Raw genomic sequence first — 27970 nt, forward strand, 5'->3', positions numbered from 1 at the left:
GAGATTTTTGCTTCGGTCTACGTTACGATTTTTGATGGTTTGGTACAGAATCATCGTATAAACTTCTGGTTTGCGTCGCTACCTTCTCTCGAGACAGCTTTTATTTGACAAGGTCAGAGGTCAAGTTGACGATTTCGTAAGTACCAGTCTATGACTGCTTATTTATTTGTTTGTTTAATTAATACTTGCATTTAAAAATGTGACAGTTTCCATCAACAATCGTAGAAGCAGATTGCGGTCACTCATCCATTTGTTCTACTCATGTCTTTAAGGTAAAGTTTGAAATGTACAGTTGCATCTTTGAATTTGGGTACCGCAGGTACAACTGGAATGGGGCTCGGCATAGCGCGTACCTCTACAAAGTATCCCACTGAAAAGTTGGATCTGAATCTGGACATTAACCAAAATCGAATATGCTTGTTCTTGTCACCTAACCAACTCATCCACTTAGTTTTGTCATAACTCATCCACAACTTTTTGAAATATCATGCCATATGTCATTTTTGGCCCCATCTCTCAATGATGAAGAATCACTTTCAAATGCAGAGAAAAGATGAAACAAAGTCAGTGTGTATGCCTGGTGTTGGCTTAATGGTTAGGGTGGTGGGCTTGGGATCCTGGGAGCCCTTGTTCAAATCCCGCCACCATTGAATTAACACGAGGTGGGGTTGACTGCCTTTCATCCTTCTAAGGTTGGCAAAATGAGTGCCAGCTTGCTGCTATCCTGTGTCGGAGTGGCGACCCGTTCAGGACTGTGCCCAATAGCTAAGGAGACTGCTTAGGTCGCACCAACTCTCCACATAGAGTATGGTCCCAATGGATGGATGGATGGAAAGTCAGTGTGGAAGTGGGAAATTTTCCAAAATTCCATTGGAATATGATAGGCTGATGCTATGTTTGTCCCACCTTGAAACACAAAAACATTCCTCGGAGAGAAAATAATTATTTGCTAAAAGTTGCTTCAAATTAATGCAAAACATTCAGGATTTTTTTTTTTTAAATCAATCGCACAAAAAAAAAAAATTAATTGTACCCGGGCAATCTATCGGCAACAGACCGCTGCCACGATCACTCCCGAAAAATGTTTTTTTCTTAGCTCTTAAGAAATATATAACCTCACATTCTTTCGCTCTTTCAACCAGCGCAAAAATAAAAAGCTTCCTTTTTTAATAACACGGTATTCTCACCACGGGCTTCTGCAAGTACTCCAATATTTACATTCACATGCAAGTTATTGGAGAAACATGTACAATACGTATTATCCAAATTGTTTGCAGCCATGATGTCACCGAACAAAAGATCCAGTATTGGTCAGTCTTCATGTGCAGCAAGAAAGGCGAAGAAGACCAGAGCAATGGAAAGTAATGAACAGCACGAAAGGAGACTTTCCTTGGATCGAATTTCACACCACAAGGCATGAACTTAAAAGTCAGAAATTGATAGGGAGGAAAGACTGTCACGCATGTGATGCAGTGTACAGCAGCATGGAGACAACGAATCGGAGAATGCACGTGAAGAAAGACTCTCTCGTGATAATATTGTGCACTGACAGGCTCGAGATACAGAGTCAGCACCATTACTCTCTCGCCATTGAATCATCTGCGTGGAGGATGTTGAAGTTTTCCAAGAAGAAGCAATGACTGGCCACAAACCTTTGTTCAACCCTGTTCGTCTATTTGCTATCGAGTGTGAACATTGTGACGTTTTTCGCTGGAAGGAAGAACAACCAGGTTTCTGCTGTGAAGAGGAAGATCAACCTGAAATATGTTGAAGGATTCCACACATCTGCGGCCATCCTTATTCATCCTCCTGAAGCTATTAAGGAATTATTTGAGGTCGGTGATCCATTTCTCAACGACATCCTTGCTTAAAGCAATTATTGGACAATGGCTTAAATTGCTTGCAAAGGGGTGCATCCCCCAGGAAGGCCAGGTAACCCATCTTTCGAGATATAAGGCAAAGTGTGTCATTGAATCGGATCATCGATAGATGAAGATGGCAATGCAAAATATGTGTTAATTTCAACGAGTCAATACCCACTCCCCCGGGAGTCTTTGTGAAGTAATACGGAGGTATGTAGATGCAATTCCTATCCCTTATGCTGTCGTGGCAGGGGGATGATATCCAGTATCATTTCCTGTACATGGGATGACACATAAGTTACGAATGATACTCTTTCTGGTGGAAATAATTGACAATACCTGTTTAACCAGGCGATTCATTGTGTGATTAGTTGTAATCCACATGAGGAAACAGTACCATCAAAGAAGAAGACTGAAGTAAGATGTTGCTGGTTTTTTTTTTTTTCTAGTTTGTAAAATACAGAAGGTAGTTTTGAAATAGCCAAGATAAATCGGACCCTCTTATAATGAACTTATATCATCAATGGTCAAAAATGAGAAATTGATTTGAACACTAATCATCATTTCTTTAAGAATAAAAAAAGATAAGCGTTTTGCCTTTTTTGTCAGAGATGTAAAAAGCTCCTGAGGATTGGCAAAACTGGTGGAAAGCTCCTGAAATTTTCCCATCATTGGAGCCATTTATTACATCGTCAAAACTAAAACGATGTCAAAGCACAATTCTGATTCCAGCAATCCCACATTAACTCGTTCAATATCCCCACTGTTTTCTTAATTCTCCAATATCTGCTCTTTCCACCCTATCATTTAACCTAGGTCATCTTCCATCTGCTTGGAAATCAGCCAACATCACTGTATTACAGAAAAGGTGAAAAAACTGATCCCCAAACTACAGACCAATGAGCTTACATCCAATCATCAGCGAAGTCATGGAATCCATCATCACAGTTGATACAAAATATTTCCTTTTCTCCAACAACCTCATCTCAGATCACCAATTTGGTTTCAGACCAGGTCATTCCACCTTGAACATGGTGCTTCTACTCACCCAACAATGGAAGGAGGCCCTCAATATCAGACATGAGATCAGGGCCATCTCTCTGGACTTATCTTGTGCTTGCGATACAGTCTGGAATCCTAGCTTACTCTCCAACCTCTCTGCCGATGACATCCAAAACCAACTCCACTCTTGGGTTACTGACTTCCTCTTCTCTTTTATCCATGTGGCTCTCAACAGAATCCTTTAATCTCCTGTCCATGTCAAGGCTGGAGTGCCCCAAGGCAGTGTTCTGGGCAGCAGTCCTATTGATGATCTTCATCAATGATATCACTGACCCTCTGGAAAATCCTCTTCATGTACTTGCTGATGACAACTCCCTCTGCCATGATATCCCTTATCCTTCAGACAGGCAAGCTGCAGCCTCTTCCCTCTCTTCAGACCTTGCTCAGATCCTCCACCATCAAAAACCGAGCTTTTCCACATCCACTAACTAACCAACCCCTCCCTAGTCCACCGCCTTTCGAGCCCACCTCTTTCTTTCCTGAGAGAGTGCTTCTGTATCCGTCTTGTCCATCTCATGTGTCCTCCCCTAGCCCTTATTCTTCCCCCACATACCTTGTTTGTCCAATAAAATACTCTGCTATTGTTGGCATTTCCCCCTTTCTGTTTGTTCCTTTTGTTCTGTTGTGTCCTGATCCGTTCTGTGTTGTCGCTCTTCCACAAGCCTTGACTTTGTATACAAAAACTGTCTACTCGATTCCACCTCCTTTTATAATCACTCAACAGACCCATGTGTTTGTTATTTCATTTTGCTGAAATGACACTGCTGTGTTTTCATGGGCAGGATATTTGTGCCCAACTCCAATTGCCCAGAGAGCATGATTGTAGGTCAGCTTGAATGGTCATTAGTGATCCATCTGGGTTTTCAATTAATGTTTTGATAGGGATGTGGTGATCTCTTTGGACTTCCCCATTTCCCATTGGCTTAGAATCCAAATTCTAAGACTGTACTTGTACTGTTTGTTGACTGAATGGATTTGAGCTCACCACCTCTGAGAGGCCAATCTAGTATACTGACGATTAAACGACTCCCATTTATTCCCCTCCCCCACCCCGAATCTCCTTCCTAATCCTGTTCTGCACACTGATAAGGTTTATCTCCCACTGGTATACTGTTACGAAGTGTCTTGGCTTTTCTTCCAGATGATTCCCACTCCCCAGTTTCCACCAGTGGGACTGGCTGCAGAATGGGGGATACATAAAACCAAGAAAAGCTTCCCAACTGTGTACGAACCTGCAGAGGATACATTCCTACTTTTAGACACGCTTCAAGCAGAGCGGGACAGTATCCGGGCTGACAAGTAGGCTTTGCTGTGCCATTCATGGTGGAACAACACATAAAGCATCATCTGCTCTTTCGTCTTCTTTTCTTACACCATGCACCTTTAATAGTTTCATGAGAATATTTGAGTTTGTCAAATAATTCTTATCATTTTTAGCTCTTCAAAGGGAATGTCAGGGCTGGCAGGGTGGTTCAGAGGTACGCACACTCGACTCTAAGCTGTCCAGCCGAGGTTTGAATCCCGACCCAGCTATAAACTGTCATACTAGAATTTCACAGGTCGGGTGAATCGATGTGTGTGCCGTCTCCCGGATGGATGTTAAGGCCCGGTCACACCTTGACGTTTTAACCAGCGATGGCAACGTATTAAAATGTATGTAAAACGCTGGCTTACGTTGAACTTTTGATGTTTTTTTTTAAAGATTCGGACGTATTCATAGCGACTTGGTCTTATGTATAACGCATTGGTAACGGACACAGAACATTTCGTTGTGTTATAGATAACTTATACCAACGAATGCTGAACCTGTTGTCGGCCTACACAACCGATGCCCAACGATAGTCTAACTTAGGCATAGCGCGTTGCACGCATCGCCGACGATGTCGTGACGTAGCCTATTAAAAGGCTGACGCACAACGATTTGAATCATAACTGCCGTAGAAATGGAAGTGACAACATCGCGGTCATACCTTAGCGATCTTGCCAGCGTATGCCGACCTAAGAAAAATGTGTCTAAAACGTTGGGGCACGTCAAATACGGTATGAGTAAGTTTGGTATACGTGAGTAGAACGCTAAAGTACGCCATCATACGTCGTAGTAAGTAGAGTACGTCAAGAAATTTTAAACATGTTCAAAATTTTTGGACGTACTCGGCATATGACACACGTTCCGCATGCGATGGGGATAAGTTTTACACACGATATGTGGACGCTTACACACGTCCACAAAGGCTACTTATAAGCTACTCATAAGTCGAAACATGTCGCGGTCATGTCTTTTTTACGCGAAACTTATTTCTAACTTATGTTTGACGTGCTTTGAACCAATTCTTTACGTAGTCCCAACACACATCGACGTATGTAGACGTATTCCAATGACGTCTTCCGGTCGACAAAAAAAATAAATGAACATGTTTCTAGCTTACAACTGCCATATAAAGACGTGTTCCCAGCGGTTTTGGGAATTGGTATATAAAAATGCTGCTCATAAAAGGGGAACCCAACAGTGTTTTCGAGTCCTTTTTGAGTCGATGTCCATGTCAGCAGTAACAGTATCAGTATTAGTATTAGTATTAGTAGTAGTTTGTTCATGTTGGCAGTTGTAGGTGAGTGTGAGGGGGAGGGTGTGGGTTATGATGGATCGTCCTTGCGTCCGCGTGTTCACGGGTAGGAGACATCTTTTCACCATTGTTCGAAGTTCTTCGCGACTAATTTTTTATGGGGCTTTTTCAACAATGAGCTATGGCTTGTTTTTACGATTTAGGTCTATTCATAACGGGTTGGACAAATGCACAATGAACTAATAATGTGCATAGAGCGCTTTGATTACTTATAGATATGATATACCAACGAATAATTATCGTGAAGCCGGCGTTCACAAACTATGCCCAACGATAGCCGAACTTATCCATATCGTGCGGCAGTTTATCTTTGCCGGTGACGTAGGGTTTGCTATTCATAGGCTGCCACTCAACGATTTAAATGGCTGCATCTCCACTATTGAAAGTAGACGCTTGCGCTCAACAATTGGATTTTTTTTACACTCAACGACTTTTAAACGGTACCACTCAACTATTTTCATTGTTTACAATGAACGATTTAAATTGCTGTCACTCGCCTTTATTTTTTGACGCTGGGGTTTTGAAATTTGAAGCGTTTCTTCTGAACGTGTTAAAACGCTCAAACTCGACTATTTTAAATAGACGCTGCCGATGGACAATTGGAATCATAGCCAAGCTAGACATCGAAGTGTGAACATCCTCGTCATGCCGAAGAAAAGTTTGAAGAATGCTGCAAATAAGTGTCCTGGCCGTGGCCGTGGACGCTAACGCAAGGACTATCCATTATACCGACGTCTTTCAGCCTATGAGTAACTTAAAAGTAACGTCTGTCGATGTGTGGCAACGATCGCGTAACGTGCCAACAACACGTTAATCATAGGTTAGAAATAAGTTTCGGGTACGCTAAACATTACCTCGGCATGTCTCAACTTATGATTAACTTACAAGTAGCATGTGTTGACGTCTGTCAACGATCGCAGACCGTGCATACAACTTGTGGCCAGCGTAGCGGAACGTGTGAGTCATACGCCGGCATACGTCGTGAAATTTCAAGCATGAAAAAATTTGAGAACAACCAAAAAGTACAACGTTTAAAGCCAGCGTACAACGACGTATGGCAGTGTTTTTCAGCGTGCTCTCAATGTTATCAAAACTTACCCATAACGTATTCAACGTGTGCCAGCGTTTTAGAAAAAAAATTCAAAAATCGGCATACGTTGGCTAAAACGTCAAGGTGTGACCGGGCCTTTAAACTGGGAGTCCCTAATGCCGGCATTAATTGGTGGACGTTAAAGATCCCACCGTGTCCTTCGTGAAGATTAGGCGAGATATTGCCGGCACCATGAACGAATGCCAAATTCTTTCCCTGACTACTGTATAACATTTGATCAGGATGCCGTTTTGGCGACACCGTTGCTCTGAGAGAGAGGGAAAGGGCATGTCACAAAATAGGTGGCTTTTGCTTGTCGATTTGTATCACATTGCTAAACTATTTTTCTGACCACTTCTGCTTCGACGTTGTGGGGAAAACTCGGCTTTCACTCCATAACATTGATCAATGCTGTTATCGATCATTGCAGTGTTTACCAGAAAGAGCCAATGGTGATTTATTGAAGTAAAGCGATCAGAAACATTCCGAGATGTTCGTAAAACGGTGCACGATCCACCAGATGAGACTTCAACAAGTTTCTGCTTGTCAGAAGAAAATACTCCAACAATCTGACTTCGAGAAAAAGTTTTCCAAACTAGTTATTCATGTTAATACAAACATATCGGCACATTGAAAGGTGAGGTGAGAGAGGGGAAAAGACAATGTACTGGTCGGGAGGCCACAGGCCAAGGAAAGAACGAATAGGAAAAGGGGAGCGAGGATGGGAGAAACCAGACACCTGCAAGTAAGAATTAATTAATTAATTAATTAATTTGCTTACTTACAGCTCATGGAAGACCAAGGGGAATCTGACAGTAGGACAAACATCAAGGTAATGGATGATCAGAAAAAGAGGAGGGGAGGAAATACTGAAACTAGCAAGTAAGATGGTTGTGTTGGGTAAAGATCATGGGACAGAATATGGGATGACAAGAGATGGGGGTGCACTGCTTGCTTGAATACCTGGAGGGAAGAGGGTGATTGAACCATTCCCAGAAGTTAGTTCCACAAACAGGAGAAAAGTGTGGAGGAGGGAGTGGGAAGAGGTAAGCTTAAAGGATTACTGGAGATGCATGTGTCCTCGTGGAGCTGGGGATGGTCGGAGTGCTGATAGACTAGAGGGAGTTGGATGCAAGATGAGATGTTACGATTCGATTGACCTGTGACATTTCCGCAAGTATTGGGTTTTTGGAAAAAAAAACATTTATTTTTTATTTTTTTGCGTGCACACAACAGCATATTCATAAATATTTTATTTCTGTCACTTGAGATGGCTGGTAAAATGACAATTAAAAAAAAAAAATATATATATATATATATATATATATATATATATATATATATATATATATATATATATATATATATATATATATATATATATATATATATATATATATATATATATATACAAACCAACGATTACTGCAGTTCCATTAAAGATGAAAACTTTCCTTATTTGGATAATGTGTGACTATAATTTTATTTTTCAGACCCTTGATTTGCGTTGAGGTTGGATGTGGTTCGGGTGTGGTTTCTGCTTTTGTCGCAGCAATGCTCGGCCCGTCTGCTTGCTACCTGTGAGTATGATGGTGATTGATTGTCATTTTGTAACTTCAGATCTGTATTTGATGATGCAGTTTTTTGCTTGTCTTCTTGAATCTTTTGATGGACATGCACATTCGGTAGGATTATTATATACGAGGGCAATTTCAAAAGTTTTGTGTCTGACCTTGCCATGCTGAACTACTACTTTTTTCGTCTGCAGAAAAATGATTGCGGGTGGTATAATTTGCTGGGGGTGTAGCTATGCCACTGATGCAGTACCCTCTGGAGGTTAGAGCAGGAACTTGGAAGTTGCTCAGGGTGCCGGTGATAGCTCACCTATTCTTCATGAAGGGCACCCTGGGATCTTTAACGTCTACCGACTAATGCTGGCAGATGGAAAGCCCAGTTTACTGCCCAGTTTATCCAAGGGATGGCACACACATTGATGAATCGCCCTGTGTGTGTAACACTAGGATGGATGACAGTTTATAGCTGTGGCCAAGATTCAAACCCAGGCTTATAGAGCTTATAGGTGAGTGTGCATCCCTCAATGGTATCCTAACAGCCCTCATGCCAAACTGCCAACAGCTTTTCAAACATCGTCATGCTGAGTAATTGTACCAACCTTTCTCATTCAGAGGCAGTAAGGTACAACTGCTACCAGTTACAACAGATAGGGACAGCAAGGATTGCAAGTCAGCCAGCCACATGTGTGTTGATGTGCAAGACTCCTCTGCAGTGGTAGAACTTTGATGGTGACTTGTTCCTGGAGCACATCCTGCCAGTGGACATAATGTGGATGCATTCATCTGATCCACAGTTGTAGAAGCAATGTACTGAATGGCTGCCACTTATTGCCAACAAAATATGAAATCGCTCATTGCAGCCAGGGAGCACTGAAGGTGATGCACATCATGTTCTTTCCCTGTCAAGGTTTTACATTCAACCATTCCATGCCTCAGAATCAGACTGAATGGGTGTAGTATGCAAAGGTACTTTGGGGAAAAATGCACCCAGTGCAACATCCAAAACAATTTGGATTGCTCCACAGTTGGGTGTTCTTTCTTCCAAGGCAACGCAGTGCATCGAAAATGTGACGTGCAATCCTTGCTGTCATAATGGGATTGGGAGCATCTTGCACACCTTCTTTATAGGTAGTTATTCTTCTGATATGTTGCCAAGCAATTACTTATTGTATCCAAAACTGAAGAAACCATTGCGAGGATATCGGTAGGAGACTGTGGATGAGATCAATGAGGTCATGTTGTCATCTCTCCATGCTCTGAGTCCTGAGTCCTGATAAACACCACTGGAGAAAGTGTGTTGAACTTCAGGCTAGATATTTGGAACAGTGGAGGGTAATGCTTTCACCTCGACTATTATTCATCTTTCTTGGCTACACGTCTCTTATTCAATTATCATACATAAAACTTCATATCGCTAGTCTTCATAAACTAAAGTATAAAAGACAACATCGAGTCCTAACCTTTTATCCTTTCGATGTTCCACTCACCTTTCACTTACCCACCACCTACTCTTAATTCCATAACCTCGATTATTTAAACATAGTTCCACCGTCCATAGTCCCACCCAACCTTTCCTTTGACTCCACCACTTGACTCCAACCCACTTGTCTTCCCCATTCTGACTCTCTCCAAATCTCCTTTCCCTTTTCTTCCCAATCCCCAATCTTTCCTTCTTTATTACTTGCAAAATTAAAGATTTTTCAAGTACATTGGTTAAGGCGCTGGCACACCTTGACGATTTAGCCAGCAATGGCAACGTATAAAAATGTATGTAAAACGTTGGCGTACGCTGAAATTTTGATCTTTTTTTTTAAGTTTTGGTCGTATTCATAACGTGTTGGTCGTATGCATAACATATTACTAACGGGTACAGAACGTCTCGTTGTCTTATAGATAACTTATACCAACGAATGCTTATCCTGTTGTCGGCGTTCACAACCTATGCCCAACGATAGTTTAACTTAGGCATAGCGCGCTGAAAGTATCGCCGACGAACTCGTGGCGTAGCCTGTTAAAAACCTGCCGCACGCCAATTTATATCATAACCGCCTGAAGATTGAAAGTGTCAACCACGCAGTCACACCTTGACGATTTAGCCAGCGTATGCTGACCTATGAAAAATTCGCCGAACCAAGCTGGCACACGTCGAATACATTATGGGTAAGTTGTGTATACGTTAAGAGCACGCTGAAGAACGATGAAGTATGCTGTCATATTTCGTGGTATGTCTCGTATGTCGTGAAATTTCAAGCATGCTGAAAATTTTACGACGTACTTGCCGTATGGCTCACACGTTCCGCTACGCTGGGAATAAGTTGTAGGCACGATATGCGATCGTTGACACACGTCGACACAAGTTCCTTGTAAGTTACTCATAAGTCGAAACACATCGAGGTAATGTTTAGCATACCCGAAACGTATTTTCTTTTTTTCTCCTTGGCTCCGTGAAAGCACGTGACAAAATATCTGAAGTTGTTGTTGTTGTTGTTTTTTTATTATTATTTTTTTAGTCTATCACGAATTTTAAAATATATTGGGACATTTGCCTTTAAGTTTCAACGTCGACGTGACAATATCCTCAAACAGAAAATATTCACAGAGGAGGAACTAAGAATAAGACATGAGCAAACTGAAGAGGCAATCGGACGTGACGAAATATCAGAAGTTATTGTTTTTTTTTTGTTTATTTTAAACGCTGCCAATACGCCATTATACGGTAGCTGTAAATTAGAAACACGTTCAGTAAGTTCTGTGGTCGTCCGGAAGACGTCAATCAAATACGTCTACATACGTCAATATGCGTTGGAGATACGTTACACATAGGTTCAAAGCACGCTACTCATTGGTTAGAAATAAGTTTCAGGTACGCTAAGCATTACCTCGACGTGTTTCGACTTATGAGTAACTTACAAGTAACGTGCCTCGACGTGTGTCAACGATCGTGTAACGTGCCTACAACACGTTACTCATAGGTTATAAATAAGTTTCGCGTACGCTATTCATTACCTCGACGTGTTTCGACATATGCGTAACTTACAAGTAACGTGTGTCGACATGTGTCAACGATCGCATAACGTGCCTACAACTTATGGCCAGCGTAGCGGAACGTGTGAGTCATATGCTGGCATACGTCGTAAAATTTCAAGCATGCTAAAATTTTAGGACAACCGCAAAGTACAACGATGAAAGCCAGCGTACTACGACGTTTAGCAGTGTTTTTCAGCGTCCTCTTAACGTATACAAAACTTACCCATAACGTATTCGACGTGTGCCAGCGTTTTAGACAAATTTTTCATAAGTCAGCATATGCTGGCTAAATCGTCAAGGTGTGACAGTGCCTTTAGTCGATTTTGTTATTCTGTCTGTTTGTCGCCTACAGGGCACAATTTTAAACCGATCTTCACGAAATTCATCAGATGGTAGAGTTTGTCATGAGGAAGAAGCCTATTGTTTTTTAGTTCAAAAGGTCAACATAGGCCAAAGTTCAACAACTTCGGTGAGATTTCTAAAATCCTCAATTTTCAGCTGATTGACTTGAAATTTGAAGAGGATTTATATTTCAGGTTACTGAATTCAGCCAGCCAATTATTTTTGAGGTCAACATAGGCCAAAGCTCAACAACTAAGATGAGATTTCTAAAATCCTCAATTTTCATTCGATTATCTTGAAATTTGAAGAGGATTTATATTTCAGGTAACTGAATTCAACTCGCCAATTATTTTGGAGCTCAACATAGGCCAAAAGGTCAACATAGGCCGCATTTCTAAAATTATCAATTTTCATCCGATTCACTTGAAATTTAAACAGGAGTTTCATATTTGGTCATTGAATTCAACCAACTATTATTTTTGAGGTCAAATTTATTTGATGGATATTGCAAGTTTTTTTTTATTGTAATCTTTTTTTTCCACAAACCCATCCTCCCCCACACCCTACTGATCTGCAGTATGTAAATAGCTTTGAAACCACTCCCATCCCTTCCCACATTATCACAAAAATCATGTATTCACGAGGCATTCCTCGATAATTGAGCCAATGCCATCCAAATAAACACGTTGGGAAGGATTTGAACTTTACTAAATGTGAAGTTGGCCAACATGTGTAAAATTGAAATAGATTGTAAGTTTACCTACATGATCAGAAAACAAGTTATTTCAGTGACAACTTTTTAACAGAAATCAACTGCCCATTCCATGTTGAGTGTTCCCTCATTTAAGACATTATTTGTCTTATTTGAAAAGGTTTTTTTTGTATTCCAGGTAACATTCAAAGTGATATGAATATTGACACACAAGAAGAAAAGTGATATGAATATCGATACACAAATAGAAAAGTGATATGACTATTGACACACAAGAAGAAAAGTGATATGAATATCGACACAAAAATAGAAAAGTGATATGAATATCGACACACAAATAGAAAAGTGATATGACAATCGACACACAAGAAGAAAAGTGATATGAATACCAACACACGAATAGAAAAGTGATATGAATACCAACACACAAATAGAGAAGTGATATGAATACCAACACACAAATAGAAAAGTGATATGAATACCAACACACAAATAGAAAAGTGATATGAATACCAACACACAAATAGAAAAGTGATATGAATACCAACACACAATTAGAAAAGTGATATGACCATCGACACACAGGAAGAAAGGTGATATGAATATAGACACAGAAATAGAAAAGTGATATGAATATCGACACACAATTAGAAAAGTGTTATGAATATCGACCTACAAATAGAAAAGTGTTATGAATATCGACACACAAATAGAAAAGTGTTATGAATATCGACACACAAATAGAAAAGTGAAATGAATATCGACACACAAATAGAAAAGTGATATGAATATCGACACACAAATAGAAAAGTGATATGACTATCGACACACAAGAAGAAAAGTGATATGAATATCGACACACAAATAGAAAAGTGATATGAATACCAACACACGAATAGAAAAGTGATATGAATACCAACACACAAATAGAGAAGTGATATGAATACCAACACACAAATAGAAAAGTGATATGAATACCAACACACAAATAGAAAAGTGATATGAATACCAACACACAAATAGAAAAGTGATATGAATACCAACACACAAATAGAAAAGTGATATGAATACCAACACACAATTAGAAAAGTGATATGACCATCGACACACAAGAAGAAAAGTGATATGAATATAGACACACAATAAGAAAAGTGATATGAATATTGACACACAAATAGAAAAGTGATATGAATATTGACACACAAATAGAAAAGTGATATGAATATCGACACACAAGAAGAAAAGTGAGATGAATATCGACATACAAATAGAAAAGTGATATGAATATCGACACACAAGAAGAAAAGTGATATGAATATCGACACACAAGAAGAAAAGTGATATGAATATCGACACACAAGAAGAAAAGTGAAATGAATATCGACACACAAGAAGAAAAGTGAGATAATATCGACATACAAATAGAAAAGTGATATGAATATCGACACACAAAGAGAAAAGTGATATGAATATCGACACACAAAGAGAAAAGTGAGATGAATATCGACACACAAAGAAAAAAAGTGATATGAATATTGACACACAAATAGAAAAGTGTTATGAATATCGACACACAAGAAGAAAAGTGATATGAATATCGACACACAGGAAGAAAAGTGATATGAATATCGACACAGAAATAGAAAAGTGATATGAATATCGACACACAAGAAGAAAAGTGATATGAATATCGACACACAGGAAGAAAAGTGATATGAATATCGACACAGAAATAGAAAAGTGATATGACTTTCGACACACAAATAGACTAAAACGGGCACTCATAGAGCGCATACCTTCACCGCCACTACTTTTTTTGTTCTTGGTATGAGTGTGGGGAACTGGTTTCATATGAATGGTCTTATGACACAAACCACATATCTATAATGTCATGACCCCCCCGCCCGACTTTCGGGGGCTACGGACTAAACAACAATCAACTCACGTCGTTTTGGCGAGTCTTCACTAGCTCGGTGAATACAACGTTTCAACAAGAGAAGGTAATCTCGTTTTCAAGGTCGTGACCACCCTGAACTTTGACCCCTAACCGGTAACAAGAGTATGGGCATCATTGTGTCATATTGCATATCACATTTATCCCCTCTCGTGTTCAGTTGTCTTACCTTTCCTCCCGCCCTTGGTTTACTGAAGCTTGTGGCGAGGCAGTTGTCCTGAAACAACTTGCCTTTTCCTCATGGAAAGCAAACCCAACTGAGGGCAATCTCAGTTCTTTCCACAAAGCTCGGAACAAGTGTGTATCTACCCTCAGGAGAGCCAGAAAACAACATCTTTCTCATCTCAAGTCTGAACTCTCATACCTCTCTCCCTCCTCAAAATCCTGGTGGCGTTTAATCAAATCTGTTTCTGGTGTATGTTCCCCCTCCATCCCCTCCCTTACCTCAAATGGCCGCACTGATGATTCCACACGTGATAAAGCTGAATGTCTAAACTCGGTGTTTGCAGCTAAATCTTGTGTCCTAAACCCATCACTATCTCTACCCACTTTACACAGTCGCACCCAACTGTCCCTGGACTCTGTATCCTTTTCTCCTGACAAGGTGGAGAGCTTGCTTTCAAACCTCGAGTCAGATTCTGCAACCGGTCCAGACGGCATCAGCCCACGTGTCCTCAAAGCCTGCTCTTCTGCTCTTGCTCACCCTCTCTCTGTTCTATTCACCCTCTCATTTGCCCAGGGTCATCTGCCATCTGCTTGGAAATCTGCTAACATCACTGCCCTGCATAAAAAGGTGCAAAAACAGATCCCTATAACTACAGACCAATCAGCCTTCTCCCAATCATCAGCAAGGTGATGGAATCCATCATCGCCTCAGATATGAAATCCTTCCTCTTCTCCAATGGCTTGATTTCCAATCATCAATTTGGTTTCAGACCAGGTCACTCAACCCTGGATATGCTGCTTCTGCTCTCCCATCAATGGATGGAGGTCCTCAATGCCAGACAGGAAATCCGAGCCGTATCCCTGGACATATCACGTGCTTTTGACACAGTCTGGCACCCTGCACTACTCACCAAACTCTCTTCCCATGGTACTCAAGGCCATCTCCACTCATGGCTCGCAGACTTCCTCTCCTGTCGCAGTCAACGTGTGGCCCTAAATGGAGTTCTTTCATCCCCTCTTCCTGTGCAGGCTGGAGTTCCTCAAGGTAGCGTTCTGGGCCCTGTTCTTTTTCTGGTTTTCATCAATGATCTCTCTGGAAAATCCTCTATTTCTCTTTGCCGACGACTCCACCCTCTGCCGTACCATCTGTCATCCCTCAGACCGGCAAGCAGCAGCTTCTTCACTCACTGCAGATCTGGATAAAATCACAAACTGGTCCAACACGTGGAACATGTCTTTCAATCCAGACAAATCTCACACTCTCACTATGTCTCTTCGAAAGGACCGTTTACAAAACCCCCCCATCCACTTTCTCAACAATCCTCTGGAAGAAGTCTTTTCTTTCAAGCTTCTAGGTCTCACTATCTGCCATGACCTTTCCTGGGAAAGTCACATTTCCAACCTCGCCTCAAAAGCCAGTCGCCGACTGGGAATCCTCCGTCGTGCTAAGTCCTTCCTCGGCCCTCTTGAGCTCCTGACCACTTACAAAGCTTTTGTCCGTAGCCTGATGGAGTACTGCTCTCCCCTCTGGGCTGGTGCTCCTGCCTCCCACCTTTCTCGGCTTCACGCTGTCGAAACCAGGGCATTTAAGATCATCGGCATCTCCCGCAATGAAGCTGAGTCTTTGGGCCTCTCACTCAATCACCGCAGGTTGGTCGGTGGTCTTTCTGTCTTCTACCGACTCCTCTCCAGCCTTGCCCCCCTGCTCTCTCTGCGATTTGTCCCCACCACATTTCCACAGGGCGCTCAAGGTCCGCCAACAACCCCCTTCTGGTAAAACTACCAAAATCACGAATCACTGCTCATCTTCACTCTTTCATTCCTCTTTTTTCCCGCCTTTGGAATAAACTTCCTCACTCTATTCTTTCCCATTCTTCCCTCCAGGCTTTCAAAACAGCTGTTCACCACCACCTCTTATCTTCCCCCATCCAAATCCTCGATCTTTTCTACCCCGATAATCCACCCAAGCCCACTTCCTTCATTTCTCCGACTTTCCTTCCTGAAAGTCCCTGAAATGTCCATCTTCTCTTCGCCATGATCCCCGTCCCATCCCCATCCCTCTCCCTTCCACAGTTCACCTAATGTGTCTGTTCCCCACTGTTTTGTCCCTTCCACTCCCGCCCCTCTTGTCTCATGCCTCCTTGCTGTGAGTTGTGTGTTAGCTCTCATACGAGCCTCGACCAAGGTATACAAAAAAACAAAAAAAAAACCAAGATGAGGCGTTGAATTATGAACATTTTGGCGTTAGTTGCATGCAAATTGAATAAAAATTGATCGTGTTCTCGTAAAAAGATGATTTTGACCTTTTGGTGACCTTGACCTTGACCTTTGACCCGAACGATCCCAAAATCTAATCGAATGCTTCCTGGCTAATAACCAATCATCCCACCAAATTTCATGCAATTCGGTTTCATACTTTTTTGAGTTATACGAATCACAAGATTACAAATAAATAAATAAATAAATAAATACACGCCGACCAAAACATAACCTTTCGCAGAATGTGAAGGTAAAAAGTGATATGAATATCGACACACAAGAAGAAAAGTGATATGAATATCGACACAGGAAGAAAGGTGATATGAATATAGACACAGAAATAGAAAAGTGATATGAATATCGACCTACAAATAGAAAAGTGTTATGAATATCGACACACAAATAGAAAAGTGTTATGAATATCGACACACAAGAAGAAAAGTGATATGAATATCGACACAGAAATAGAAAAGTGATATGACTATCGACACAAATAGAAAAGTGATATGAATATCAACACACAGGAAGAAAAGTGATATGAATATCAACACACAGGAAGAAAAGTGATATGAATATCGACACAAATAGAAAAGTAATATGAATATCGACACACAAGAAGAAAAGTGAGATGAATATCGACACACAAGAAGAAAAGTGATATGAATATCGACACACAATAAGAAAAGTGATATGAATATCGACACACAGCAAGAAAAGTTTCTCTTGTGCATCTATAAAGAAACAAGATAAGAAATCTGGGAAACCAGACGGCAAAAGGCAATTGAAACAAATATACAGCCTTCAGAAAAAAATTTTGACTTTTGATTCGAACTCTCGACCAAGCATGTAACACAATCGCATCATATGAGAATGAAGCCTTCATAAATTACCGACCGATTATAAATTTATTTTTAAATATCTAATGATATTTCCTGCCTGGTTATATCAGTTGATAACTTGTGGGGTTTTCTTCTTCTTTATATACGTTTTGCTCATGATAAATGTCAGTAAAAGACAAAATATTTTTCTCCAGGATAAGCTTAGATTAGCACATTGAGTGAGGAAAAGTCTTGGTCTGTAGCATTTCCTGCCCAGTCGATATTGGTCGGTAATCAGTAGGACCCTTGAAAAGGACTTTCATATTTAGTTGCAAAAATGTTAAAAGGGTACAAATAAAGTTGATAAATACTGTATTTGACAACCATAGTTCATGGAACACCTCACCACATGCAGTCTTGAGGAAAAATAAAAGGACATTGGGGAAGGGGAGGAGGGGTCCAATAGCAGCAATTTTGATTGGTCGAGATAATGTAAAATGCCATGATATTTTGTCCAAGTTACAGAATCATTGCTCACCTTCACTCTTTCAGTCCTCTTTTTCCCTGCTTTCCTTTCTGTAAGTCCCTTTAGTATCCATCTTGTTTACCCCATCTTCCACAGATCTCATGTGTCTGTTCCCCACTGTGTTGTGCTTCCCTCTTCCACCCCTCTTGTCTCCTGCTCCCCTTGTTATATGTTCTGTGTGTTTGCTCTTATACGATCTTGGACATTGCATATAAAAAAAAAATTGTTTTTGTTTAAGTCCTGCTAGACGAAAGATTTTTGAAAGTGCCAAAAAGGCGATTTGTGTTCTACAATGTTCAAATTTATAATTAGATTGAAATAAAACAGCTTTTAAAGGTAGTCGGAAAAAAAAAATTCACAAGTTTACCACCGCTGATTCAGCGTCTTTTATAGACCACCTTATCTAACGTGTTACATTAGTGATTCGTGCCTGTTGTTTGTGTCCTTTATGACGTCCTTTAGAGTCAGGTTTCCTTTCTGATTCATGTTCAAAATATAACATTCAGTTAAAATCAAGTAGTTCCTCGATCATAAACTGATGTTTGTGGACAGACAGACAGACAGACAGACAGACAAAGTGAACCAATTGCTTTCCGTGCACGGTGTAATAAAATGATTGACTATTTATAATTGTGTAATTGTACATGTAAATATGACTTGCATTTTGTTGTTACACCTGATGGTAACATGCAGCCTACAAATTTGATTTCCAGTGCATGGCATCATCACCATTCTAGAATTAACAATCCTGTGAGCTAGGAAGGTTACTGTCTAAGACAGAACAAATTAATACACTTGGTCGAGATGAACCATTAATTTCATGGCTGGTGTTGGCTTAATGGTTAGGGTGGTGGGCTTGGGATCCGAGGATCCTGAGTTCAAATCCAACTCGTCTGTTGAATTAATACCAGGTAGGGTTGACTCTGCCTGTGTTATCCTTCCGAGGTCGGCAAAAATGAGTGCCAGCATGTTGGTATACTGTGTCGCAGTGGCGACCCGTCCAGGATTGTGTCCAATAGCCAAGGAGACTGCTTTGGCAGCACCAACGCTCTGCACAGAGTATGGTCCTAATGGATGGATGGAACCATTAATTTTGCATAATTTTTGCGACTCGCTCAAAATTAATTTAAAATAACAATAATCGTCCAAAGTAATGCACGTAACACGGAGTGGGCCAAAACTTGACATCAAACAATCTAAACAATATCGCTGTGTAGTTGCTGCAAATCATAATACGTCCTTTCCATTGTTTGAGATGCATTTTCGCATGGTCAAGCTTGCACTGTACTACAAAAGCCATGTGCATGGGTGTGTTTGTTTCTGTTGTAGATGTACAGACAAGCATCACTTGGCTGCTGAATGTACTTTGGAGACGGCAACCTTAAACAGAATCTCCTTGTGTCCTGTATTGACGGATTTGGTAAGGACTTTGATGCTATTCTGATGCTGTAAGCATGTGTTATGAATCGATGAATGATTGTACAAGAACATCTTTTGTTCCTGGAACCTTGTTCCATAAGCAGTGAATCATTGTGTGAAACCACCCTTTCAGTTTCTTTTTTAAAATGAGAGAAAAAAAAAATTCCAGTTAACTTTCTGTTATTGGTTTGCTGCAGTGTTTGCTTAATCAGTGCTCTATTGTTTTGTCACATCTCTTTTCCATGTCAATCCAATTACGCGACGGTCTGATCAGCTTTACCATGTCGTCCACTACTGTTAAAAGCAATTGTTATATTGGGCCTGAGCTTGTAAAACAGAGAGCAACTCATTTGAAGTGTTTGTGTCATCGTTGAGCCAGTAATTTGAATCAAATATTGAGCAAAGTGTCAGAAAGCCTTACGTCACATGGAGAATGTAGAACCTGTGTTTCTGGTGAAGACTAGTGTCGAGTGTTAATCTTTCGTCAGAACTATTCTGCCTCGACAAAAAGTTAATACCCGAAACGTCAGGTTCTCTTTGCTTCCCATGGCAGTTAGCATACGTCCTATCCTCTTGATTTATCCATTGTCCTATCTGTGATGAAGTAAAATTGAATGATTTTGCTGCTGAGCCAAGAGTGAGTGAGAGGAAAACCTAAAGGGCCATCTATTTATTACAGGCAAATAAAACCGGTCGCTCTGCTGATAGGAATATTAAGAGTAAGGAGGGGAGGGTGAAGAGGGGGGAGAGCGAGAAAGGGTGGTGGAGGGAAACGGGGGCGGGGGGGGGTGAGAGAGAAAGGGAGGGGGCGGGAGAGGAGGGGAGAGTGACGCTTCACTACATGTCGCTATACACTCCAGGAGGTAGGGGGTGGGAGTGAAGAGCATGGGGGAGCAGGGAGGATGTGGGGAGAGGAAAGGGGAGTGTTCTGGACTTGCGTTTGGTCGTGGGACTTGCAGGGAGCAGGGGTGGGGGGAATTCAACTTGCATTTAGAGGGGGGGTGTTCGAATTGCATTTGGGAGGGGGGCTTGAGAGGAAACGGGGGGGGGGATGGTCCCTTCTTCTCTGCCGGCATTAGTGCAGGACCAAACGAAATGGGGTACATTAAGACAGCACGTTCAAACAATATAGCAAAACCACCCGTTCCTTTCAAACGGCACGTACCATTTTTAAAGACATTAAAACATGGATTTCCATTGAGGTATGCAGCTCGAACTGCGGTTGCCACCCTGTTTACCCGCTGTGGAACTGGATCTCTCCAAGGGGGTCACACTGCCCAGAGATGCCTAGAATACCAAAGAACCCGCAAAGTGCAAAAACGAACACCCCTCCAGCAGCCGGACCTGCCGCCAAGCTCAACCCCACAGTCCAAACCCCGAAACCCGGCTCAGGCCAAGAGACTCTAGAGCCCATCGCACCCGAGCTGTAATGCTTATAAATGCCCAGATACCAGTGTTTCATGCTTTTATTTCATTTCAGCAAACATTTTACAACCAAAATGCGATGAGCTCCAGAATGTCTCAACCTGAGCAGAATCCCAAAATTCAAACCACGGAATTTAACTCAGCAGCAGCTTCGACCACCAAAAAAGTGACCAACCTGCACACTTCCTGACACTCCGGGCTTAAAATGTAACACAAACACCACAGTACAACTTAACTGCATCCAAACCACAACACAACCACCTGTGGGATCTTATCACAGCCACCCATTGTTTATCACTTCATGAAAGTTGGCAGAGGGGTGAGAGGAAGGAGGGGTGGGGGAGCGAAGATAAAGAGAGATGGAGGGAAGGATGGGATGGATGGAGGGAAGGGATGGATGGAGGGAAAGTGGATTCACAGCAAGTTTCTCCAGTTGTTCATGAACACACAATATTCCAATCTCAGAGTGAACACGAGGCAAAAGGAATAAGTGAAGAATGAGTTCCCACTTGCTGTTCCTTCGTCGACCATTACATTCCCTGTAGCATCTCCAATTTGGGTTAAAGTACTCCACCAGGGGGTACGTTTCCAAGCATCTCAGGGCGGTGCTCAGTATGACATTTATATATGTACTTCATTTACATTTTCACCGAACATTGTCTTGAATATCAATTTGTAATTTTATTTTCAAAAACGACAACAGCTTTGATTAAAAAAAGTCATTTACACGGCCGTCTGCCATCTCGCCATGGCTTACAAACATCACTTTGATCCATCCATCCCTCCCTCCCATCGATAAGGAACGGCAGGCTTGGCACCACATCGATGTATGTATTTTTGATTGTGTTCATCAGAGAGACAGTGCAGAATGCAGGTACTTTTGCCGTGTATCAATATGGCCTGCAAACGAACATCCAAGCAGCTTGCAGAGCGCTCGCAAAGTGGCGTAAGCACTCAAGCAAGCACTCCAATGAAACGGTTGATAAAGGCCCTGTCACACCTTGACGATTTAGCCAGCGTATGCCTGACGTATGCAAAATTTGGCTAAAACGCTGGCACACGTCGAATACGTTATGGGTAAGTTTGTATACGTTAAGAGCACACTGACATACGTCGTAGTATGCTGGCTTTTTTTCGTAGTACGTTGGAATACGTCTTTGTACGCTGGCATACGTCGTAGTACACCGAGGTGTTAGACAAATTTTCCATGCTTGAAATTTTTCGACATATGCCAGCGTATGACTCACATGTTCCGCATACGCTTGGCCATAAGTTGTAGGCACGTTACGCGATCGTTGACACACGTCGACACACGTTACTTGTAAGTTACTCACAAGTCGAAACACGTCGAGGTAATGTTTAGCGTACCCGAAACTTATTTTTAACCTATGAGTAACGTGTTGTAGGCACATTACGCGATCGTTGACACACGTCGACACACGCTACTTGTACGTTACTCAGAAGTCGAAACACGTCAAGGTAATGGTTCGGCCTAAGTCACATTTGCTCTACGCCGAGGATACGGTGGCCTTACGCCCTCTGAATTGACAAACGTGCGGCGGCCGCAGAGTTTCTGCGGTGGCTTCAGGGTGGCCCTACGCCGTTTGGCTATCTTTTACAGGCCATAGGGGTCGCCGTGGAATTATAACGCGGAGTTATAACTTTTTTAATTTCTATGTTCGCCAAAGCAATTCGACAAGCCGAAAAAAAAAAAAAAACTGGTTAAAAAAAACAAAAAAAATGAACCCACTCGTTACCGTCCGTCTGGCCGCACGTTCACCTTAGGGCCCCCCTGCGGTGTCCTTGCGGGCACCTTGAGGCTACCTTGCGTCTGCCTTGAAAATTCTCTGGCCACCGTAGGGACGCCCTAAGGTCACCGTGCGACATCAAATCAAAGACCGTACGGCACCCCCACATTTTTGGTCTTCACAATTTCTAAGTACGCCGTGCGGCTCCCCGAAAAATAAAAACAGATGTGACTGCTACATTGTGTGACCGTAGAAATACTGCGGCCGCCATATAATTGCTAGTGGCTGTAGATTTTGGAGACCCCACGGCCGCCGTGGCAATTGTGACTTAGGCCTTAGCGTCAGTGTTCCAGACTCCCTGGTTTTTTTTTTCTTCGGCGTGACTGTGATGTTGACACTTCGATTTATAGTGCAGCTATAATATAATATAATTAATAGGCTGCCGCTCAACGATTTAAATCATAACCGCACAAGAAATCGAAGTGTCAACATCACCGTCATACCGAAAAAAAAAATAAAAAAAAAACAAGCAGTCATAGACTGGTACTTGACCTTGATCGTCAAATCGTCAACTTGACCTCTGACCTTGTCAAATAAAAGCTGTCTCGAGAGAAGGTAGCGACGCAAACCAGAAGTTTCTACGATGATTCTGTACCAAACCATCAAAAATCGTACCGTCGACCGAAGCAAAAATCTCCATTTCTCCACGCAATTATTTAATATTATTTTATCAAAGTCACAAAACCGTAATATTCGGCCATCCACCAACAATCTTTACATAATCCGACAGCTTAGCGAGTCAGGCATGTGACGATAACCTTTATTGGGATAAAAAAAATGACTTTTAAACACCATCTTTATCGAAAACACTGTCAGCGCGCACGCGCAAAACCTTTACGTGACTCAACGACGCGTCTGCTCGAGTGTGCTGCACCACGTGACGAGCCGTGACGCGGCGAGTGAAATATTTTTGCTACAATCTTAAAACGTCTCCAAAACATCCGATTTTTACCAGAATTTCGACAACCGAGTGTTAAGCGTCCTAAGCGATCGCAAAAACCAAAGCCAAAATTAAAATCGAAGTTAAAACGAACTCGTAACGTCGACCGAAGCAAAAATACTCCATTTCTCCACATGAATTTACGGAATTATGTTTGACCTCACTGTGACCTTGACCTTTGACAGATTTTGACCAAAATCTAATCAGCACTAGCCATCACCCTCCTGAATCACGTGATGTAATTTGACATTGGTAGCTTCTTCCGTTCTCGAGTTATCGTGCCTACAAACAAACACACAAACACACACACAAACACACACACAAACAAACGTAGAGGACGGAAGTCATCAACTTACTTACGAAATCTTTAGATTTTGAAAGTAACAAGCAGTCATTGACTGGTACTTACGAAATCGTCAACTTGACCTCTGACCTTGTCTAATAAAAGCTGTCTCTAGCGAAGGCAGCGACGCAAACCAGAAGTTTCTACGATGATTCTGTACAAAACCATCAAAAATCGAATGTTTGACCTCACTGTGACCTTGACCTTTGACCGATTTTGACCAAAATCTAATCAGCGCTAGCCATCACCCTCCTGAATCACGTGGTGTAATTTGACATTGGTAGCTTCTTCCGTTCTCGAGTTATAACTTTTTTTTGGATGTTTGACCTCACTGTGACCTTGACCTTTGACCGATTTTGACCAAAATCTAATCAGCGCTAGCCATCACCCTCCTGAATCACGTGGTGTAATTTGACATTGGTAGCTTCTTCCGTTCTCGAGTTATCGTGCCAACACACACACACACACACACACACACACACACACACACACACACACACACACACACACACACACACACACACACACACACACACACACACACACACACACACACACACACACACACACACACACACACACATACACATACACATACACATACACATACACATACACATACACATACACATACACATACACATACACATACACATACACATACACACACACGGAGGACGGAAGTCATCAATATACTTTCAAAATCTTTAGATTTCCTAAGTAAAAAAACCAGGGAGTCGAACACTGACGCTAACCATTACGTCGACGTGTTTCGACTTATGAGTCACGTACAAGTAACGTGTGTCAACAATTGCGTAACGTGCCTACAACTTGTGCCAGCGTATGCAGAACGTGTGTCATACGCCGAGTACGTCGAGAAATTTTCAACATGCTGAAAATTTCTCGACGTACTCGGCATATGACGACGTATGCCAGCGTACTACGTTGTCTGCCAGCGTACTACGACATATGCCAGCGTGCTCTTAACGTATACAAAACTTACCCATAACGTATTCGACGTGTGCCAGCTTGGTTCGGCAAATTTTTCATATGTCGGCATACGCTGGCTAAAACGTCAAGGTGTGACAGTGGCTTCACACTTCGATGTCTAGTGCGGTTATGATTTGAATCGTCGAGCCGCAGCCTATGAATAGCCTACGCCACGTGATTGTCGGCAATACGCTGCCATGCTATGCATAAGTTAGACTATCGTTGGGCATAGGTTGTGAACGCCGACAACACGCTCTGCATTCGTTGGTATAAGTTATCTGTATGTGATTGAAATGTTCTGTGTATGTTACTAATACGTTATGCATACGTCCAACACATTATTATACGCCCAAAACTTAAAAAAAGCATCAATAGTTCAGTGTACGCCAGCGTTTTACATGCATTTTGATACCTTGCCATACGCTGGCTAAAACGTCAAGGTGTGACAGGTCCCTTAGGAATGGCAGGCTTGGCAAGTGATTATCGATCGCCGATTGGGCGTATTAAGCACCTCCTGAAGACGTCCGTGACGTCAAACAATGCCCGAATTGGATAAATGAACACTTTTATTTTTTAGCAGTTGGAACTGCTGTTGAGGTCAATTATGAAGTTAAAATTTTGGAATTCGACTTGGTTTAAGAGATTCTCGAGGTTATCGCATTTGCGGAAATGAAATAAAGCCATAAACAGTGGCATCTCTGGGCATTGAAAAGCATTGCCATGTATCCAGCGAGCCGTACGTATGAAGATGAGGCATTCGATGATTTGAGTTAAGAAAGTGAAAAAAAATTGAGCTCAAGGTATTGTTGAGCATTCCCCCCCCCCAAAAAAAAATGGCAAATTAAGACCCCAGATAGAGAGAGCTAGTTTACAGAGGGCTTACGAAGGGTGACATCTTGATAAAGGATAATTAAATAAGGCCATTAATTATCTTCATAAGGGGTGTTTAAATGCACCCAAACACCCTGTTTTCATTCATGCACTACCGTGGAGTTCTGTAAGTATGCATGCAAAGTTTCAGGCCATTGGGTTTCATGGTTTTGGAATTATGGAGGAGGCACACACACTGTCATTTATTATTATGGATAGATATATACAAGGTGTGGGGAGAGGATGAGAAAAGGAAGAGCAGGAAGGATGGTAGAAGTGGGAAAAAACAGGAGTGAAGACAGGAGTAATGTTGTGAACGTAGGTGGGGTTAAATTGCCATACTTGCATACGTAATAAAAGATGGCCCCAATAAAAGATGGGATGTGCACTTTAGACTGGTTCAGGACACAGTGCTAACAAATACATGGATTTCCCTTTTGCAGGTTTCAGCATTTTTACCGAGGCTTGAGAGTGCAGTCGATTTAATTATTTTTAACCCACCTTACGTCGTAACATCATCCAAAGAGGTACAGTAACTAATTAGTCATTGAATGTTAATACTTAACGTAACAGCCATTGTGAAAACATTGCAAGGACAATGCATAGCAGACAGCAGTAATTTTGTGGTGGTGCTGGGGGTGTTCTTTTATTATACAAATGCCATTTTGTGTAGGTTGGAGGGAGTGTGGAAACCGCTTGGGCTGGAGGGAAAGACGGTCGAGAAGTGATCTTGCGCTTCCTGGACAAGCTGCCCAGCTTGCTGGCAAAAGGCGGTCGCTGCTACCTCGTAGTGCTCGCACAGAATAACCCAGGTGCGCTGAGACTTTCTTCGATAGCGATTCATTTGGCATTCATTCTCAGTTGGTCACTGGCATAAATGGGAACATTGATTCCTTCCATATCTATCTCAGGAGAATTTCCATGGGTGGTGATGAAAGAGGAAAGTTCCAAAAAGAAAATGGCAATCGGAGTGTAGGCAGGGGTTCTAGTGGAAAAAAGAAAAGGTGGCTCATATTCTAACGACAAAAAGGAAAATATGTTGTTCTTTTACAGAAGAGATACTGACCAAGACACAGCGGAAAGGACTGCTCGTGTCGTGTGTGGCTTCTCGTCGGGTTGGAATCGAACACCTGTTTGTTCTCAGGTTTTTGCAGCAATAATATGCAAATAAACCACCGAGTGAAATCTGTATGCTTTGCCGCCGTATGTTTCACTTCCTTGCAAGTTGCACGAGTTATTGATTGAAAAAAAACAAAAATTCACAAGGTCTCAAGCTGGGCAGAAATGTTACTCCAGTTAGGCCTGAATGAGCATCCACATGATTACATTCCAGTTGGATTGAAGGGTACACGTGCAAAATAAATTGTATGGTTACTTCCCGTACGCCCACCCAGTCATGTGTTTCCCTGTAACCTTACAAGGTGTCCACCCTTTGCTGATCCCATTTGATATTCCCACTTAACCCCAGGGCTCGTGATGATGGGTTCCCATTTTTTCCATGTTCATTTGTTCGTTGTTTAATGTCCTTGCAATGCTTGTACAAGTACAATCATATCTCCCAATGTCTCTGTCCTGCATTTATCTTTGTGTCCATGAGCTTTCGATCACCATTTAAAAATTAAACAAGGAGCTGATACTCCATGTTCCCCCGTCTTTTGGGTGGTATGAGGAATAGATCTGTGTCAAATGAAAGCTAAATCTTGAACGGTTTTTGAAATAATATGTATACAAGCCAAGTTACAGAGACAGTTGCCATGTCAACAAAATTCGGCTAATCACAGCTATGACTTAATCAGGTTGAAATGTCATGAGGAATTGATATCTGCAATCTGAAAAAAAAAAAGTTAAACGGTTTTTGAAATATCGCGTACACAAAAGTACATGGACAGATCGGTCGGTCGGATGGAGCAAACAGTTTTTAAAATCCATGTTTCCCCTTGTAAGGCCAAAATAATTATAAGCAGGGAGGTCCAATTTTTAATTTTTTTGAACCTCATTATTTGCTCCATCTGAAGTTAAAAAATAAAAACTGTTGTCCTGTTTTGTAAAATACTTAATAATTTCAATGTATCCACTAAATAGGAAAAAGGGGGGTGGCAAGATAGCGTCGAGGTGTCTCGCCTTGGGTTCGAATCTTGACCCAGCTATAGACTCATCCTGGTG

General features: G+C 41.7%; 1 protein-coding gene across 1 annotated transcript; it reads left to right on the top strand.

Moving 5' to 3' along the window:
* Window positions 1-117: 117 nt before the first annotated feature.
* On the top strand, window positions 118-26996 carry HEMK2 (HemK methyltransferase 2, ETF1 glutamine and histone H4 lysine). Its single transcript, XM_085877487.1, has 7 exons — window positions 118-136; window positions 4066-4223; window positions 8129-8215; window positions 19342-19432; window positions 26251-26334; window positions 26481-26619; window positions 26861-26996. Exons 2-7 carry the CDS (start codon window positions 4066-4068, stop codon window positions 26965-26967), a joined length of 666 nt encoding a protein of 221 aa, XP_085733613.1. The 5' UTR covers window positions 118-136; the 3' UTR covers window positions 26968-26996.
* The last annotated feature ends 974 nt before the right edge of the window (window positions 26997-27970 follow it).

The sequence above is a fragment of the Eptatretus burgeri genome, chromosome 4, assembly GCF_056783735.1.
Source record: "Eptatretus burgeri isolate ZD-2024b chromosome 4, Ebu_testis_v1, whole genome shotgun sequence".
Classification (NCBI taxonomy): Eukaryota; Metazoa; Chordata; class Myxini; order Myxiniformes; family Myxinidae; genus Eptatretus; species Eptatretus burgeri.

Coding starts and splice junctions, on each gene's coding strand:
- HEMK2 (XM_085877487.1), top strand. CDS start 4,066: ATGATTCCCACTCCCCAGTTTCCACCAGTGGGACTGGCTGCAGAATGG. Junction 4,224..8,128: donor GACAGTATCCGGGCTGACAA/GTAGGCTTTGCT, acceptor TTTATTTTTCAG/ACCCTTGATTTGCGTTGAGG. Junction 26,620..26,860: donor GCTCGCACAGAATAACCCAG/GTGCGCTGAGAC, acceptor GTTCTTTTACAG/AAGAGATACTGACCAAGACA.